At 42.7% G+C, this 16,345-nt stretch overlaps 1 protein-coding gene across 1 annotated transcript in view; it reads right to left on the bottom strand.

Annotated features, from left to right (window-relative positions):
- Positions 1-5,113: 5,113 nt before the first annotated feature.
- ppil6 (peptidylprolyl isomerase (cyclophilin)-like 6) overlaps positions 5,114-16,345 on the bottom strand; it is a 28,743-nt gene continuing 17,511 nt past the window's right edge. Inside the window, exons 3-8 of the mRNA XM_048596690.1 lie at positions 14,592-14,780; positions 12,687-12,749; positions 11,830-11,977; positions 11,525-11,581; positions 9,700-9,835; positions 5,114-5,393 (exon numbers count right to left, since the gene is read on the bottom strand). Of these exons, the coding sequence (XP_048452647.1) occupies positions 5,282-5,393; positions 9,700-9,835; positions 11,525-11,581; positions 11,830-11,977; positions 12,687-12,749; positions 14,592-14,780 (705 nt within the window). The 3' untranslated portion in view covers positions 5,114-5,281. The remainder of the gene's footprint in view (positions 5,394-9,699; positions 9,836-11,524; positions 11,582-11,829; positions 11,978-12,686; positions 12,750-14,591; positions 14,781-16,345) is intronic.

The raw sequence follows: 16,345 nt of genomic DNA, 5'->3' as shown, positions 1-16,345 counted from the left end.
AGCATTTTCAGATTTCAGACTTTTTCTGAAGAAGGGTCCTGACCTGAAATGTCAGCTTTCCTGCTCCTCTGATGCTGCCTGGCCCGCTGTGTTCCTCCAGCTCCACACTGTGTTATCTCTGACTCCAGCATCTGCAGTTCTTGCTATCTCCTCTAATTCTGAGATGTTATCGGCTGTATTCGGCTTTTAGAGAACTGGGGGGAATCCATACTGGGATTTTCGATGAGTTTGAGATGACTGGCAGAAGCTTATGATTTTGGGTTACACTGAATGAGGTGCTGAGAGACATTTGGTATGTCAGATTAATGATGTAACCATACAGAAGTGCCTACTAGCTGAAGTCCAACTGGACTTCAAACATTAGAAAATGCAGCAAGGGGAGCATGGGAGCTACAGGGCACCCCAACAGAAGAGGACACCCTTACCTCTCTGACTTGAGCTTGTGGAATGCCACTTGAGTGTAACCAATCACAGAGCCTGACACAGGGCACATTCTGAGTAGAGGGACCCGAGGCCAGACAACAGCAGAAGCCCACAACACAGATGATGTTTGGCCAAGTGGCTAATAAGTTTTTCAGGATCTGGACCGGCAAGTCATTGTAGTTGCTGCTGGTATGCGGACTTGAGACAGCAAAGGAATCCTACAAGGCCTAACTTGTGTAAGAAAGCTTATAGACATGTACCCAGGACAGAGCACACTATAGAAAATCCCCTAAACATGGGTTGGAACAATTAAGTCGCTTAACTACATCCAAATTGGAACCGATTAAAATTAATGTTTGGTTAAATGGTCACCCAGTTCCCATGGACGTTGATACCAACGCAGCTCTATCTGTGGTTGTGGAATCGGTCTTTAACAAAATTCACTCGCGACTCCAACCCTTAAGTTTGCACAAGACCTCAGCCAGACTGAGAACATACACTGGGAACCATTGCAGATTAAGGGTATGACTTTGGTTCCGGTTTCCTATAAGTTGGTGCAGTTACCACTGATGGTAGTAAATGTCTTGGGCCAAAGCCTATTGGGGCAGAACTGGTTGATTCATCTAGAATTTTTCAATTAGAAAATGGCTGCTTCAGTGAAGCCCTAGTTAAATACTCAGGAGCATTTCGGGAAGGGCTTGGGACTATTAAAGCAGCCAAAGCCACTTTATATGCTGACCAGGAAGCAATTCCGAGATTTTGCAAGGCCCACCTGGTGCCATTTGCCTTGTGGGCAAAAGTAAAGGCAGGAGTCAGGAGGCTGGAGAGCGAAGGAACCATCAAACCAGTGCAGTTTGCAGAATGGGCAGCACCAGTCAGTTGTGAAGTCTGACGGCTCAGTTCGCCTTTGTAGGGATTTTAAGCAAATGGTAAACTGTTTCTTGCAATTGGATAAATACCTGATCCCTTGCAGAGAGGATTTGCACAAAGTTAGCGGGGGAGCTATGAAGCTGGACATGAGCCACACCTACTGCAAATGCGGCTGGTTGAGGAGTACGCTACAAATAAGATCCGTAAAGGTTTATATCATTATATGAGACTGCCATTTGGGGTATTGTCAGCCTGTGCCCTTTTCCAGTGGACCATGGGGAACATTTTACAAGGGCTATCCCAGGTTGCCATTTATCTGGAGGATGTGTTACTAACTGGGAACACCAATAAAGAACACTTGGATATATTGCCAAACAATTCTCCCAGGCGGGCATATGCCACTGGAAGGGAAAAATGTGTGTTCCAGGTACACCAAGTGACCTACTTTGGTCACAGAGCCGACAAAACCGGGTCACACCCATTGGAAGATAAAGTGAGGGTGATCAAAGGTGCCTCAGCTCCCACGTCTGTACCAGAACTTAGGTCTTTCCTTGGGCCTGCGAATTATTGTGGAAAATTCATACGTAACCTGGCCTCCGTCTTGGCACCCTTACAGCTGCTATTGAGAAAGGGTCAGCCTTGGAAAAGGTCGCATAGACAAGAAGTAGCCTTTAGGGAAATGAAAAAGCAGCTATTGTCATCTAAGGTGTTGGCCCACTACGATCCAAAGTGAGAGGTGATACTGACATGCGATTGGTATTCGGGCAGTGTTGGCTCACCGGTGGTCCAATGGCGAGGAGTATCCAATAGTGTATGTTTCCCAGACTTTGGCTGATGCTGAACACAAATATGCCCAAATAGAGGAGGAAGGTTTGGCGGTCATCTTTGGGATGAAGAAGTTCCACCAGTACCTTTACGGATGGGAATTTGTCATCGTAACAGATCACAAACCCGTGCTAGAGCCACTGAAGGAAGACAAGGCAGTACTGCCCATAGCTTCCAGTAGAATTCAGCGCTGGGCCCTTATTCTCAGCGCATATAAGTACAAGTTGGAACACCATCCAAGAAGTCAAGTGGCTAATGTGGATGCCCTGAACTGCCTCCCACTAGCAGATACTCCACCAGTGATGCCTCCCCTGGAAGAGTCCATTTTGGTTTCTAGACACCCTTCCAGTCACCGCTGACAAAATCCGACTATGGACACAAAAAGATTCTGTCCTAGTGAAACTAAAACAGCTGCTGGTAATGGGGGAAACAGAAGGGCCATCGCAACCCAGTTTGAAATCTTTCTGGACCCGGTGAGACCAGATCACCTTACAGGATGGCATATTACTGTGTGGGAAGTAAAGGTGATTGGCTCGAGTAAAGGTTGCTGCCAGATACTGGCTGAACTCCACCAGGGTCATCCAGGGGTTTCCAAGATGAAGATGTTGAGGTTGGTTGGCTCGCCGAGCTGGTTTGTTGTTCCGCAGACGTTTCGTTACCGTGCTGAGTAACATCCTCAGTGCAGCCTCTGATGAAGCGTCGGTGTGTTTTCCCACCTGTTTTTTAAACTCTGGGGTCCATTGCGATGGATTTCCTCACTTCCGGGTTTCCTCCGTAGTGGAATGTATATGGGGTCGAGTTCAATGTGTTATTAATAGCCTGCTTCGTGGAGTGCCATGCTTCCAGGAATTCTCGTGCTTGTCTCTGCCTAGCCTGTCCCAGGATCTTGGTGTTGTCCCAGTCGAAGTCCTGGTTCTCCTTGTCCATGTGGATTGAGATGAGTGAGTATTGGTCGTGTCCTTTTGTAGCCAGTTGGTGTTCATGTACTCTTGTTGTTAGTTTCCTTCCTGTTTGTCCAAGGGTACATGAACACCAACTGGTTACAAAGACACGACCAATACTCACTCATCTCAATCCACATGGACAAGGAGAACCGCGACTTCGACTGGGACAACACCAAGATCCTGGGACAGGCTAGGCAGAGACAAGCACGAGAATTCCTGGAAGCATGGCACTCCACGAAGCAAGCTATTAATAAACACATTGAACTCGACCCCATATACATTCCACTACGGAGGAAACCCGGAAGTGAGGAAATCCATCGCACGGATCCCAGAGTTTAAAAGCCAGGCGGGAAAACACACCGACGCTTCATCAGAGGCTGCACTGAGGATGTTACCAAGCACGGTAACGAACATCTGCGGAACAACAAACCAGCTCGGCGAGCCAACCAACCTCAACACCCACAACCCGAGCTACAAATCTACTCCAAAACCTTAAAGATGAAGATACTAACAAGAAGCTATGTCTGGTGGCCGAGGTTGAATGCCAACAGAGCTGTGTCGGTGGGGCAGTGCCCAGAGTGCCAACAAGGACAAAAACTACCAGCAGCAGTGCCCCCACATTCGGTGGAATGGCCGGGAAAATCCTGGACTCAGTTGCATGTCGACTATGCCGGTCCTTTCATAGACTCAATGTTCCTGGTCATTGTGGACACCATTCAAAGTGGTTGAACATGCATAAAGCTCATTCAGCAAACTCGGGGGTGATGACTGAGAAGCTGAGAGCATTGTTCGCAATACACAGACTCCCGGAAATATTGGTCACAACAATAGGACGTCATTTACCAGCAGGGAATTTGAATATTTCCTAAAGTCAAACAGCATTCAGCACATAAGGACAGCTCCACACCATCCATTGTCCAGTGGTCCAGCAGAAAGAGCAGTCCAAATATTGAAGGCAGGCTTATTGAAGCAGCCTACAGCATCAATTAATACCAAACTGTCCCCATTCCTGTACGATTATAGGACCACCCCACATGCAACAACAGGGATAGCTCCAGCAGAGTTGCAGATAGGGAGAAGAATCCGCACCGCCATAAACCTGATATTCCTAGCCCTGGCAGGGGCAGGGGGAGGGTGAAACAGCAGCAGGAACACCATTGGTGGCCACACTCTAAACGAGAGAGACAATTTAATTCTGGGGATTAAGTTTGGCGCCAGAACCATGGAAATGGCCCTGTATCGGTATGAGATGAGGTTGATATGAGGTCAGATCCCGTGACTTACAAAGTTTGAGTAGGTGATACAGTCCTGAACAAACACGTGGGTCACCTGAAAGCTGCTATCTTGTAAACGGGACAGGAGCAAGACATATCTGGACCCTCAGAACAGCCAGAAAGCCTGTTGGAAACATAGGGTCTCCCACTCCATCTCATGTTGAGGAAACCTTAGAGTCTGACATGGATGCAGCTTCGATACCGTTACTGCCGGAAGAAGAGGAGGAAACTCTCCTGAGATGTTCCAGATGCAAGAGGTGGGCTACAGTCAGGTACACGCCACCCGTGTCACAGTCCGAATCAGAGGAATCGGACTTGGGACAAAAACGTTGCATGAAAAGCTACAGTGAAAATCCAGGCCTACATCCCTGGATTTAGTGGGGAAGCAGTAGGGAGATTGGAACCGGGTTGACCTCTTTGACTGCAAAGTTGTTGATCGGCTCAGGTTAACAACCCTAATCAGGAAAGCCCTGGCTGACCAGTATAACCAGGAAATTAGAATCTCCTGACTTCAGGGACTGACTCTGAGCTGACTGGGCCACAGTTGGTGTACTCTGCACAAGTAAATACAGGGTGACTTGGTGATGGGATACTGGCCTCTGTGCAGTTAGTTCATGTTTATATCCTAAAAGTAATGTGGGATCTTGCTTGTTAAACTAGCAGACACAGGACTTCCACACTACAAGGATTAATATGCAAATGCCAGCAATAGTAAGTTGCAGCCTAAGATTGGGAATTTTTTTTTCTGCTAGAGTTTATGAAACTCATTCCCAAGTCTGTTGGCAGTGACAATCTTCACCTTCATTCATATATAATTTACCACAGAGTATTAAAGACCCCACTTTGTATATGTCAAACAAGGAAACATGTAACTGTGAGGATAATAAATAATGGACAGGAGACCCAGGTTATAGTGTGTTTGCCAAACTAAAAGAGTAACGATATTTAGGGAGAATAGCGGCCACAGTCTGTGATTTTACATTCCACTGTTGGTCTCTCGTTATATGTGGAAACTGATTCCAATTCCTCGAGAACCTCTGTGCCTGCTACCAGTTGTCTGTCAAAATAAAAGAAGATTCAGTTCAGGGAAGGTTTTATTCTGAAGGAAAAGAATGAATTGATGGGTATTTAACATAATACTTGAATACTATCTGAGAAAATCTTCAAATATCTCTCATGCATCCTTAGGTTAAGATACAGGGAAAAGATTACTGTGGATCCTGTGTATCACTTATTATTTAACTTCTGTCAAAGTTTTTCAAAATTCATTCATGGGATGTGGGCTTTGTTGGGTAGGCCAGCATTTGTTGGCCACCCAACTTGACTCGATGGGCCAAATGGCCTGCATTCACACTGTGGAGATTTTATGATTCTATGATCTCTAATCGCCTTTGGGAAGCTGGTGGTGATCTGACTTTCTGAATCACTGCTCTCTATGTGGTGTTGGTACTGCAGTGCTATTAGGGAGGGAATCCTATACTTTGATTCAGAGACAGTGAAGGAGTAATGCCCCAATTCTAAGTTAGCATTGAGTGTGACTTGGAGAGGAACTCACAGCTGATGCTGTATCCATATGGCTGTTGTCTTTGACCTCTTCCTTTCCTTCTGCAATCACTGGATTCCCATGTGTCTGTAATTCCATACACAGTGCTAATGGGAAGGCAGTTCCAGGATATTGACTCAGCAATAGGGAAAGAGCAATGAAAAGTTTCAAGTCAGGACAGTGTGTGATTTGGAGGGGAACTCCCAAGTGACTGTTGTAATTGTTCATTTAGAAATTGACAGTTGGGAAGTTGCTGCCAAAAGACGACATGGTCATTTTTCTCTATTACAACATTTCTTGATTTTTCTGTTTTCTTCACATTATTCCACAGAGCACTCTTCTAAATTTTGCTCTTGTTATATCTAAGTTCCATACCATTCCTATTATTTGCAATGAAACTATGTTTCAGTGTACAGTGTCCTAATCTAATTCTTTTCCCAGTTCAAAACTGAGCAGTCCCTATACTCCCACAATGTTTACTTTCTGTTACAACATTACATCCTTTAAAACGCGGGAATGGGATCCACTAATCACTTCCTTCTTTTACCACATCTTCTCTTTCAGTATTTTCAAGTTTAGACATATCCTGTATTATTGGCCTTGTACCTGCTCCTTGGTTTTTGAATTAAAATATAAGCTCGCCCCTTTAAGTGAGTGGATTTTCTTATACCATCAGCATCAGATACAATAGGCAGAAATACATTTCTTTCAGGGACCGTAGAAGCAAGTGTGAAAATGAGGGATTCCAGGTTTCTCCTGCATGATTATGTTCTTCTTAGCTCACTGCACAACCATGCATGGGTAAAACGGGGAATTTTATGGGCAGGAAACAAACCATTGGGACTTTCTGGAATCCAAAAGCAGGGCACCATATTTAAAAGGAACCCAGATGGCACTTCACTTGCTGCAATCCAGGAGTATCATTCAACCTCTGCTCATCACCCCAAACCAGCCCAAAGATGTCAGTAAAAAAGAGGCAGGGAGGTGATGGCCTGGTGGTATAGTCACTAGATTATCAATCTAGAGATCCAGGTAATGACCTGGAGACCCAGGTTTGAATCCTGCCATGGCAGATGGCGGAATTTGAATTCAATAGAAATCTGGGATTATCGTCCAACAATGACTATGCAAATTATTCGGGGAAAAACCCATCTAGTTTGCTAATGTCCTGTAGGGAAGGAAATCTGTTATCCTTGCCCAGCCTGGTCTACATGTGAATCCAGACCCAAAGCAATGTGGTTGACTCTCACTGGCAACTGCCCTCTGGGCAATAAATACTGGCCTGGCCAGAGATGTCCATGTCTCATAAATTAATATATTCTTAAAAAAAGCACATCAGTTCAGTAATGCCTCCCTAAAGGATCTCCTGAAGGCAGTCCAGGAGAGAAGTTCTTTTACCGATGGACGGTAGTAGGATGAAAGCAGCCTAGGTAGAAGTGGCTGCAGACATCAGGACTCATGGGGATCTCAAGATAACCCAGGTTTCCGTGAGATGAGGATATATGATCTGCAGTGCTGACCAGGGTGTGTAGCACTGTCTACATATTTCATGCACCTGTGAATGTGAGGTAGCATTGTAAAGTTGTCCCTGCTGTGAACTGTCCCACAGGAGGTTGGGTTCCAGGCATCTCCATCAGATACCTCATGCGCAATCAATGTCTATCACTTCATTTCAGCTGCCCACGTCGTTGTGACACCGGAGTAGGCCCAGGATGGACATGTCGCCCAGGGAGGGGGAGTTGAAATGGTTCGTGACTGGAAGGTGTTGTCGTTTGTCGCGAACTGAGCACAGGTGCTCTACAAAGTGGTCTCTGAGCCTCCGCTTGGTGTCTCTGATGTAGAAGAGGCCACATCAGGAGCAGCAGATGCAATAGGCCACATTGACGGATGTGCAGGTGAACCTCTGTCTGCTGTGAAACAGTTATTTGGTGCCTTGAATGGAGGTGAGGAGGGAGGTATAGGGGCAGATGTAGCACTTCCTGCGGTTGCAGAGAAAGGTACCGGGGTGGTGGGGCTAGTGGGCCTCCTCCAGTGTCACAATGACGCCACCCAGAAACTGCAGGAGCAGCACCTCATCATCTGCCTTGGGAGCCTGCAACCCAATGGTCTCGATGTGGACTTTACCAGTTTCAAAATCTCCCCACCCCTGACCTCATCCCATGACCAACCGACCATTTCATCCCCGCCTCCTTGATCTGACACAACCTGTCCATCTTCTCTCCCACCTCACTGACCAATCCCCACCACTCCCTACCTACACTCACCTATCACCATCCCACCTACCTTCCCCAGCCCCACCCCTCCTCTCTCTATTTATTTTGGATACTTCCTTCCCCCTCCCCCATTTCTGAAGAAGGGTCCCAACCCGAAATGTCAACTTTCCTGCTCTTCTGATGCTGCCTGTCCTGCTGTGTTCCTTTAGCTCCACAGTGTGTTACCCTCCAAGACACATCCTTCTTTTTCTGGGAAACCAGCTTGGACCCGGGAACATGAATACAGCAGTCTGAGGTTTGAATGAATATACATTGCAAGCTAATAAGTGTAAAACAGGATCCTAACAATGAAGGATGGGGAAGCCAGTTCACCAGAAAAGTTCTGAGAACTTAATGGTGGATCCTTAACCTATCATCGAGAAGCTGACTTTTGTATCCCACAGAATTAAAGTCTTCTGGAGGACCTGCAAGATTGCTTCCAACATGTACCCATCTGTGTTTGCATTTGTCTGTTCATGTATTGTGTATCGTATGTTCAGAATAGCAGGACATCTCTTTGAATGATGAGTTTCTAAACCTAACTTGAGATAAGAAACTAAACAGAAAACTTAGAAATTAATTTTTCCTCGCAAAAAATGTCCTTAAGAATGGTAAAACAAAGATGACAAACCTCAAACTGAACAATAAGTTAACCATGGTCTTTTAAACTGACTGGGGAAGAATTTCATTGTATAGTTGTGTGACACAGACGTAACCCAAGTTCACACCAGATAGGGGATCTACAGTCTCTCTAAATAGAATTCTTCAATATGACATGATGGAACACTTTGCTCCCACTATGTTAAACCAGCAATGATCAGACAAAAGTGAGGGAATAAACCTGGGCTAATGGTAAGATTCTTGGTAGTGTGGATGAGCAGAGAGATCTCGGTGTCCATGTGCATAGATCACTGAAAGTTGCCACCCAGGTTGATAGCGTTGTTAAGAAGGCATACAGTATGTTAGGTTTTATTGGTAGAGGGATTGAGTTTTGGAGCTATGAGGTCATGTTGCAGCTGTTGCGGCCGCACTTGGAGTATTGCGTACAGTTCTGGTCACCGCATTATAGGAAGGATATGGAAGCATTGGAAAGGGTGCAGAGGAGATTTACCAGAATGTTGCCTGGTATGGAGGGAAGGTCTTATGAGGAAAGGCTGAGGGATTTGAGGCTGTTTTTGTTAGAGAGAAGAAGGTTAAGGGGTGACTTCATAGAGACATACAAGATCATCAGAGGATTCAATAGGGTGGACAGTGGGAGCCTTTTTCCTCGGATGGTGATGGCTAGCACGAGGGGACATAGCTTTAAATTGAAGGGTGATAGATATAGGACAGATGTCAGAGGTAGGCTCTTTACTCGGAGAGTAGTAAGGGCGTGGAATGCCCTGCCTGCGAAAGTAGTAGACTCTCCAACTTTAAGGGCATTTAAATGGTCATTGGATAAACATATGGATGATAATGCAATAGTGTAGGTTAGATAGGCTTCAGATTGGTCTCACAGGTCGGTGCAACATCGAGGGCCGAAGGGCCTGTACTGCGCTGTAATGTTCTATGTTCTATGAAGTACCAACCCAAAAGCTACAAATTTGGTGTTCATCCAAAGAGTTGGCTGCAGTGTGATATAGAACTGGCTTCCGTTCGTGTGCCGTCCCTTGTTAGCCATTCCAAGAATTCCTCTCTTGCAGTGAGAGATTGCAAAGGTCTCATCTAATAACAGAAAACACATCCTGCGTATTAGCAACTATTTCTTGCATTGATAGTGATCAAAACAACACCCGTTTGTAAGGATACTGATAGTCAAGTTCTGAGGATAGCTTCAACCGTGGTCTTGGGTTCATGTCACGCTACATATAACCCCACCCATACTGTTCTGTGTAAAATCTTCCTTACTGTTCTGTTTTTACAGCATCACCTTGATAACTTGCTATTATCTCTTTACCTTAATTAGTTTTTTTACAGTTTTGGATTATGTGTTACTTTGGTTAGACTCCCATCACGTAACTCTTATACCTAACATGTTGTTCCAGCCATTTTGCACCATCTTATTTAATCGGATTGTAGATCATCCCTTCACTTGGTATTCAGCTGTTGACACTTTACTCACACACTTGGGATTTAGTGATATTATGTATTGTAAGAATCTAACCTCATCCCAATGCTCTTTTATAATTCCAATCTGAATACGCCTCATTTTGCAGGATTGTAGTGCTGTATATGTGCAATTTATTTCATGGATTATTTCACTGAGGGCATATTCAAAGTCTCAAGATAAATCATTCAATGAAAGCTGCATTTAAATCTTAGAGATATTTTCCATGAAAATGACTTGTGCCATTTGAACTGCTTAATGACACTATAGTACTGGTAATGGTGTTTATCTAATCATAACAATTTGATAATGCTGACATCCAGAAGGATTATTAATACTAAAAACTTTGCGCACTGTTATAATTTATTTATATATTTTGTTAATTCATAGTTGATGCTTCTAGAGGCAGGTTTCAACACAGGGGCTGGTAGGTGCCTGGAAGATGCTGCCAGGGGAGTTGGTAGAAGCAGATTTGCTAATAATGTTTAAGAGGCATTTTGACAGGCAGGGAATAGGAGGATATGGACCAACGTGCAGGTAGATGGGATTAGTTTAGAATGACATCATGGTCAGCGCAGATATGGCGGGCAGTAGGGCCTGTTCCTGTACTGTATTATTCTACATTAAGAACCAACAATACTTTTAAATATTTATAAGTATTATAATTATATATTTATGAATAATACAGCGCAGATATGGCAGGCCGAAGGGCCTGTACTGTATTATGTTCTATGTTCTTAAATAATCAAAATACATTTTACAAGAAAAAAATGAGTTGAAGAATTGGCGAGTGGCTACAAATACCAGCGAAGTAAGATCAGCAGTAGCATTCCCATACCTGAATCAGAAATTGGAGAGTTTTCGAGCTGCACTCCAAGTGTCTCCAGTGAGGGAAAAACTAGAATAGTGTTTATGCACTGGGCTGACATCTGGAGTGTTACTACGTAAAGAGTGACCACCACACTTAAAAGTCTTGGGTTCAAGTATACCTGGCAAGCAGATGCTAGGGAGCCAGGCTAAATACTAAGCTAACAGTCAGTGTGGAGTAGGGGTAGGGAGGGGGTCATTTTCTCTCCAGATGGCACTGGAAATATTCAATAGTCATTTTTTTCCCTCTGGGACACTGCAATACTTCTCCCTGAGCAGCCAGAATCCAAAACTCTCCACTTGTAGGGACTCAACATAGGGACATATGGCATAACTTTACTGCCAAGATTAGGTGCCATACAAACATTATAAATGACATCCACAACCATGCTCTGTAATGATTCTTCCACCAGAAAACTTTCTCAGTGTCTTCTTTTTACCTTCAAATGTTTTTCCGTATATAGATACTCCACCATCTCCTCTACCTTTGAAAATGTCTATGGTTTTGGGAAGAAAATATCAGAATGGATATCAGAATTGAGAAACAAAAAAAACGTTTGAATAATTCTGCTCCAAATACCATTATAGTCACTAGTGTCCGTTACAATTTATTGCTTACGTACTCCTGGAATTAATTTTACTCATGCCATATGTGAGACATGTGACATGTACTGTTCACAATCCTGGCTATTTTAACATGTAGATTTATGATGCTTGTTGGAAAAGAGTAGCCTTTGGTTCTCACCTCCTCCTTGAATCCAAGTATCCTTCACCAGCCTGTGAAATATACTTCCTTGATAACACAGTCGAATTTCTGTAGGTGAGAAACCTGCTTCTCCTGTGCAAAGTTCCTCAAAATTTCTGCAAGTCTTTGGACAGACATCTGTAAAAAGCTATCAATAGATTATTAATTAGTATCAGTACTTTGTTAACTGACCTTAACTGCAATCATGAATATGTTTTCCTCCCTGCAAGAAATAAAGAATTGCATTTATATAATGCATTTCATGACCTCAATCTGTCCATTTGACAATCCAGAAAGAATCTCAATCTAGTGCTTCATCTGAAAGACAGAATCTCTGACAGTGCAGTGTTCCTTCAATTTTAAGCTCGTTCATTCACTCAAGTCTCTGGAATGTGACTTAAACCCCCCCATGATGTTCTGAGTGTGTTATCACTGAGTCACATCCAATATCAAGATATTCATGACCTGAGCCATGGCGACTGGGAACCTAGCTGGTTAATATTAAAATAAATGATCACAGTGACACAATATTGAGTGCAATATATTTTGACTTGGCATTGCTGTATTAGGGGAAGGAAATAAATATATTTATTCAGTGACTCTTATTGAAATGAATATCTATACATTTGGAACTTGGGATAGGTTCATGCTCCGGAGCAGTGGTTCCCAGTTACGCAACCTGCCAATACCCAAGACATTTTCATTGTGAAGAGTGGACATCCAATGGTTGCTCTCATTCTTGTGGAACTATACTCTAGGATGGATCAGGACCTTCACCATATGAGCGATAATGAGGGTGGATGGGTGTGAGCTGCTAGGGAGAAGAGTAAGTAACAACCTTTCACTGCATTCCTTACCTCAAATAACAACCTCCCAATAGGTTTCTGATCAATGGAAATGTCCATGTAAACAAATGTGTGCTGCAGAAAATAGAGACAAAACATTAGACTAGTTGGATTGACCTTTCTTGAAGATGACAACCGAGAGTTTAGCAAAGAGCAAAAAGGTCTGTTGTAGAAGTATCTATCATCCCTGAAACACATGTAGGGTTATTCTAAAGGATAACTCAAATTGGTTGCTGCCAGGTCAAGATGTCTGCTGTATAAGAGGTATTCAAAACCAGATAAGAATGCTGTTTGTTTGAAGTAATTGAAAAAAACAAGAAGTGACTGTCATTCTTGCAGCTAAGAATCAGTATAACTAATAGTACAGAACTGTGTTAGATTTATTGTAGGAGTTACACAGCTCTGAGTAAGCCCCCTGATGCAGGCAGTTGAGGTTTTGACAAAGAAAACATTTCAAGGAGATAAAATTTTGAATGGACAATGAAAAATGCAAATCTTGGAACTGTGGTAAGGAAAGAGGAAATGTATTGAAAGGGTAAACCAGGTGGACAGCATCCGACTGCGATCTCAGTTAATGACCCTGGCACAAAGGTTTATTTTTACCTTTTAGATGTTGATTGACCCAATTTACATATTCAGCAATTTTTAATTCCATGACCTGCAAGGAGTTTAGACTTTTTCTTAATTATAGGAACAGGAGTAGACCATTCAGCCCCTTAAGCCTGTTCCACCATTCACTGGGAACATGGTTGATATTCCTGCCTCTGGACCATATCCCTTAATAACATTGTTTAACAAAATTTATCTCAAATTTAAATTAACAACTGATCCTGCATCCGCTGCCATTTGTGGAACTGAGTTCCAACCATCTACCACCCTTTCTGTGTAGAAGCATCTCCTAACATCTCTCCTGAACAGTCTGGCCCCAATTCTCAAATAATGTTCTTTAGCTCCAGAATCCCCAACCAGTCGAAACAGTTTATCTTTATCTACCTTGTCTTCTCCTGTTAATATCCTGAAAACTTTGAGATCATCCCTTAACCTTCTAAATTCTACAAAAAACAAGCCTAAGGGAAGGTTAAGGGCTCGTCTGTTGCCTCTCTGCCTCTGGCCTTTAAACAGCATTGAACTTAATGCAACCAATCATATTTTGTAAGTTTTCGTCCTCTTTTATGTACTCGTTCCAGTTTTTTTTTTAGATCTTCAGCCACAAATAGGATGGCCACAGGTACGTTACAGCTTGAGTAGGTTTCTGGAGGTCCTTCTGAGCCAGGATCACTGAAGATGTCATTTGAAGAGATTATTAGCTTTGCAACTGTTAACTTCTTCAACAGTTCTCTACATTATTTAGGAATTGGGTTTAAGCTAGAGACCTGAATGTGAGTTGATAAGTAAAGTGCTCTACAAAGCTTAACAAAGTGTCAGATCCATCAGAATCACTATGTAATGATGAATGGCAGGTGCATGAGATTATCTTCAGAGCAAAGTAAATTTTGTTTTATTATGAAACAACAAGCTTTGGAGAAATAGAAAATTAACAAAAATGCTGTAATTGTGCATTTTTTAAAGGCCTGTTGTGTTTGCACAATTATATCAATAATATTAAAGCAAAAGATTATTTGGATGACAATGGTAAAGGACACAGGAAGACCACATTAGTAAACAGAACGAAAGTAAGTTTAAAAACTGGAGGACAATACTCAAATCTCAGATAATAAGATTTGCTGAGCTAGTCCATCACATGGTTTATTATCGTGTAAAGAATATTTCCAAACATCATCTACGAAAGTGTTATGTACTTTAAACATTTTGTCTTCTCTGTATTAATTATGATGCCAGCAAGGGTGGGGGGAGGGGGGCAATGTTGTTGTGAATAGGAGTTGTGATATTTCGTGTTAAGGAAAGGTTGATATTTACCTGACTGCCCTTCAGGTAGTTGGAATAAAAATCTTCAGCTATAGCATCATATAGAGCTTTCGGTCTGAAATCTACGTAGCCAAATATATCTTCTGCCCATTTGAGGAAATCTTCCTCATCTCCAATAAGCTGGCCATTGATAAAGCACACGACATGGGAGGAGAAGCCCCACATGTCACCTTTAAGCTCCTGTAAAAAAAAATTGGTGTCTTTAAGTTCTAAAGATATGATGTACTCATTGTTAGATTGTCTTCACCTTCATAAACAACTTCTAATAAAGTTTTAATTTGGTTACAGGTATACAATTATGCAATACTTGAATGTGCACTAAAGCACATTTCTCTCGTCAATTTGAGTATCAAGTCATCCAAATGAAGCAATGTATAGAGCATAGATTCTCAGAGCAGAGAAGGAAGCCATTCAACCTGCTGCATAGTCTCATTGTTCACAATGTCAGTGCATCAGATATCAACAAGAAATAATTTCTCACACTTCTGCTCCCAAACTTTTCCTTTCCTTCCCATGATGTTGATAGGACCTCCCTTGTCCTCATCTTCCACCACACCATCCTTTGCTCCAGCGTGATGCTATCACTAAAACATCTTCCACTGCCAGACTTCCTCTGCAACATTCTCGCTCACTCCTAAGTAACTGTCAGCACCACTTCCCTTTCCTATGGTACTGTTCTGTGAAAGCACAGGAGACAGATCACCTGCCCTTTTATCTCCTTCTCTTAAAGATGCCAGGCACTCCCTCCAATGTGGAACCCCAATCCTTCTACATCTTTCAAATTAGTACATTATATTTGCTGCTCACTTGGTGATCTCTTTTAATGCTTGTTAAATGTCTTAACTAATAGCACAACTCAACCACATTTTCTCTTTTCTTGTTAGTTATTTGTATTTTTGTTTCATTATCCCTATGGCTGGACTTGCAACATAAAACCTTTATCTTTCAACCTCTCCCACCCTGACACAATCAGGGGTCTTTCCCTTGACTTTCTTGCTCCCTGTTTTGACCCTTTTGTTTACTCAAATCTGTTACATTTTAACTTCTGTTCGGTAACTTTCACCAAGATGAACAAATGTGACTTTGAAAACATTTGTGCATTTATTCCTATTTAATTCTACTATTACATTTTTAAAAATTCATTCATGGAATGTGTGTCACTGGCTAGGCTAGCATTTATTGACCATCCCTAAAAGAGTCAAGCACATTGCTGTCAGTCTGGAGTCACACGGAGGCCAGACCAGGTAGGGATAGCAGTTTCTGTCCCTGAAGGACATTTGTGAACCAGATGGTGTTTTTTTCTGACAATTAACAATGGTTTCATAGTCATCATTAGACTCTTAATTCCAGACTTTTATTGAATTCAAGTTCTACTATTTATCGTGGTGGGATTCAAACCCAGGTCCCCAGAGCATTACCTGGGTCTCTGGATTAATAAGCTAGCTTTCATATCACTGGGCCCTCACCTCCCCTAGCAGGGAAGCTGGGGAAATTTAAATTCAATTAATTATGTAAATCTGTACTAGAAAAATGTATCAGCAATGGTGGCCATGAAATGTTTTAACTATACTGTTTTAAAACCTGTCCATTTAAAAATAATTCGACTATATGCAGGCCTGTCAGTATTCTGTAAGATTTAATCAGCTCTCCCCTCATCCTTCTAAACTCATCAAATACAGATCCAGGGTTCTCAACCACTCTGATGTGATGCGTTCTTCCAGATCATTCTTGTAAATCTCCTCTCA

Source organism: Rhincodon typus, chromosome 5, assembly GCF_021869965.1.
Source record: "Rhincodon typus isolate 14 chromosome 5, sRhiTyp1.1, whole genome shotgun sequence".
In the NCBI taxonomy this organism is placed as follows: Eukaryota; Metazoa; Chordata; class Chondrichthyes; order Orectolobiformes; family Rhincodontidae; genus Rhincodon; species Rhincodon typus.
This window is presented reverse-complemented; position numbering and strand designations above follow the sequence as displayed.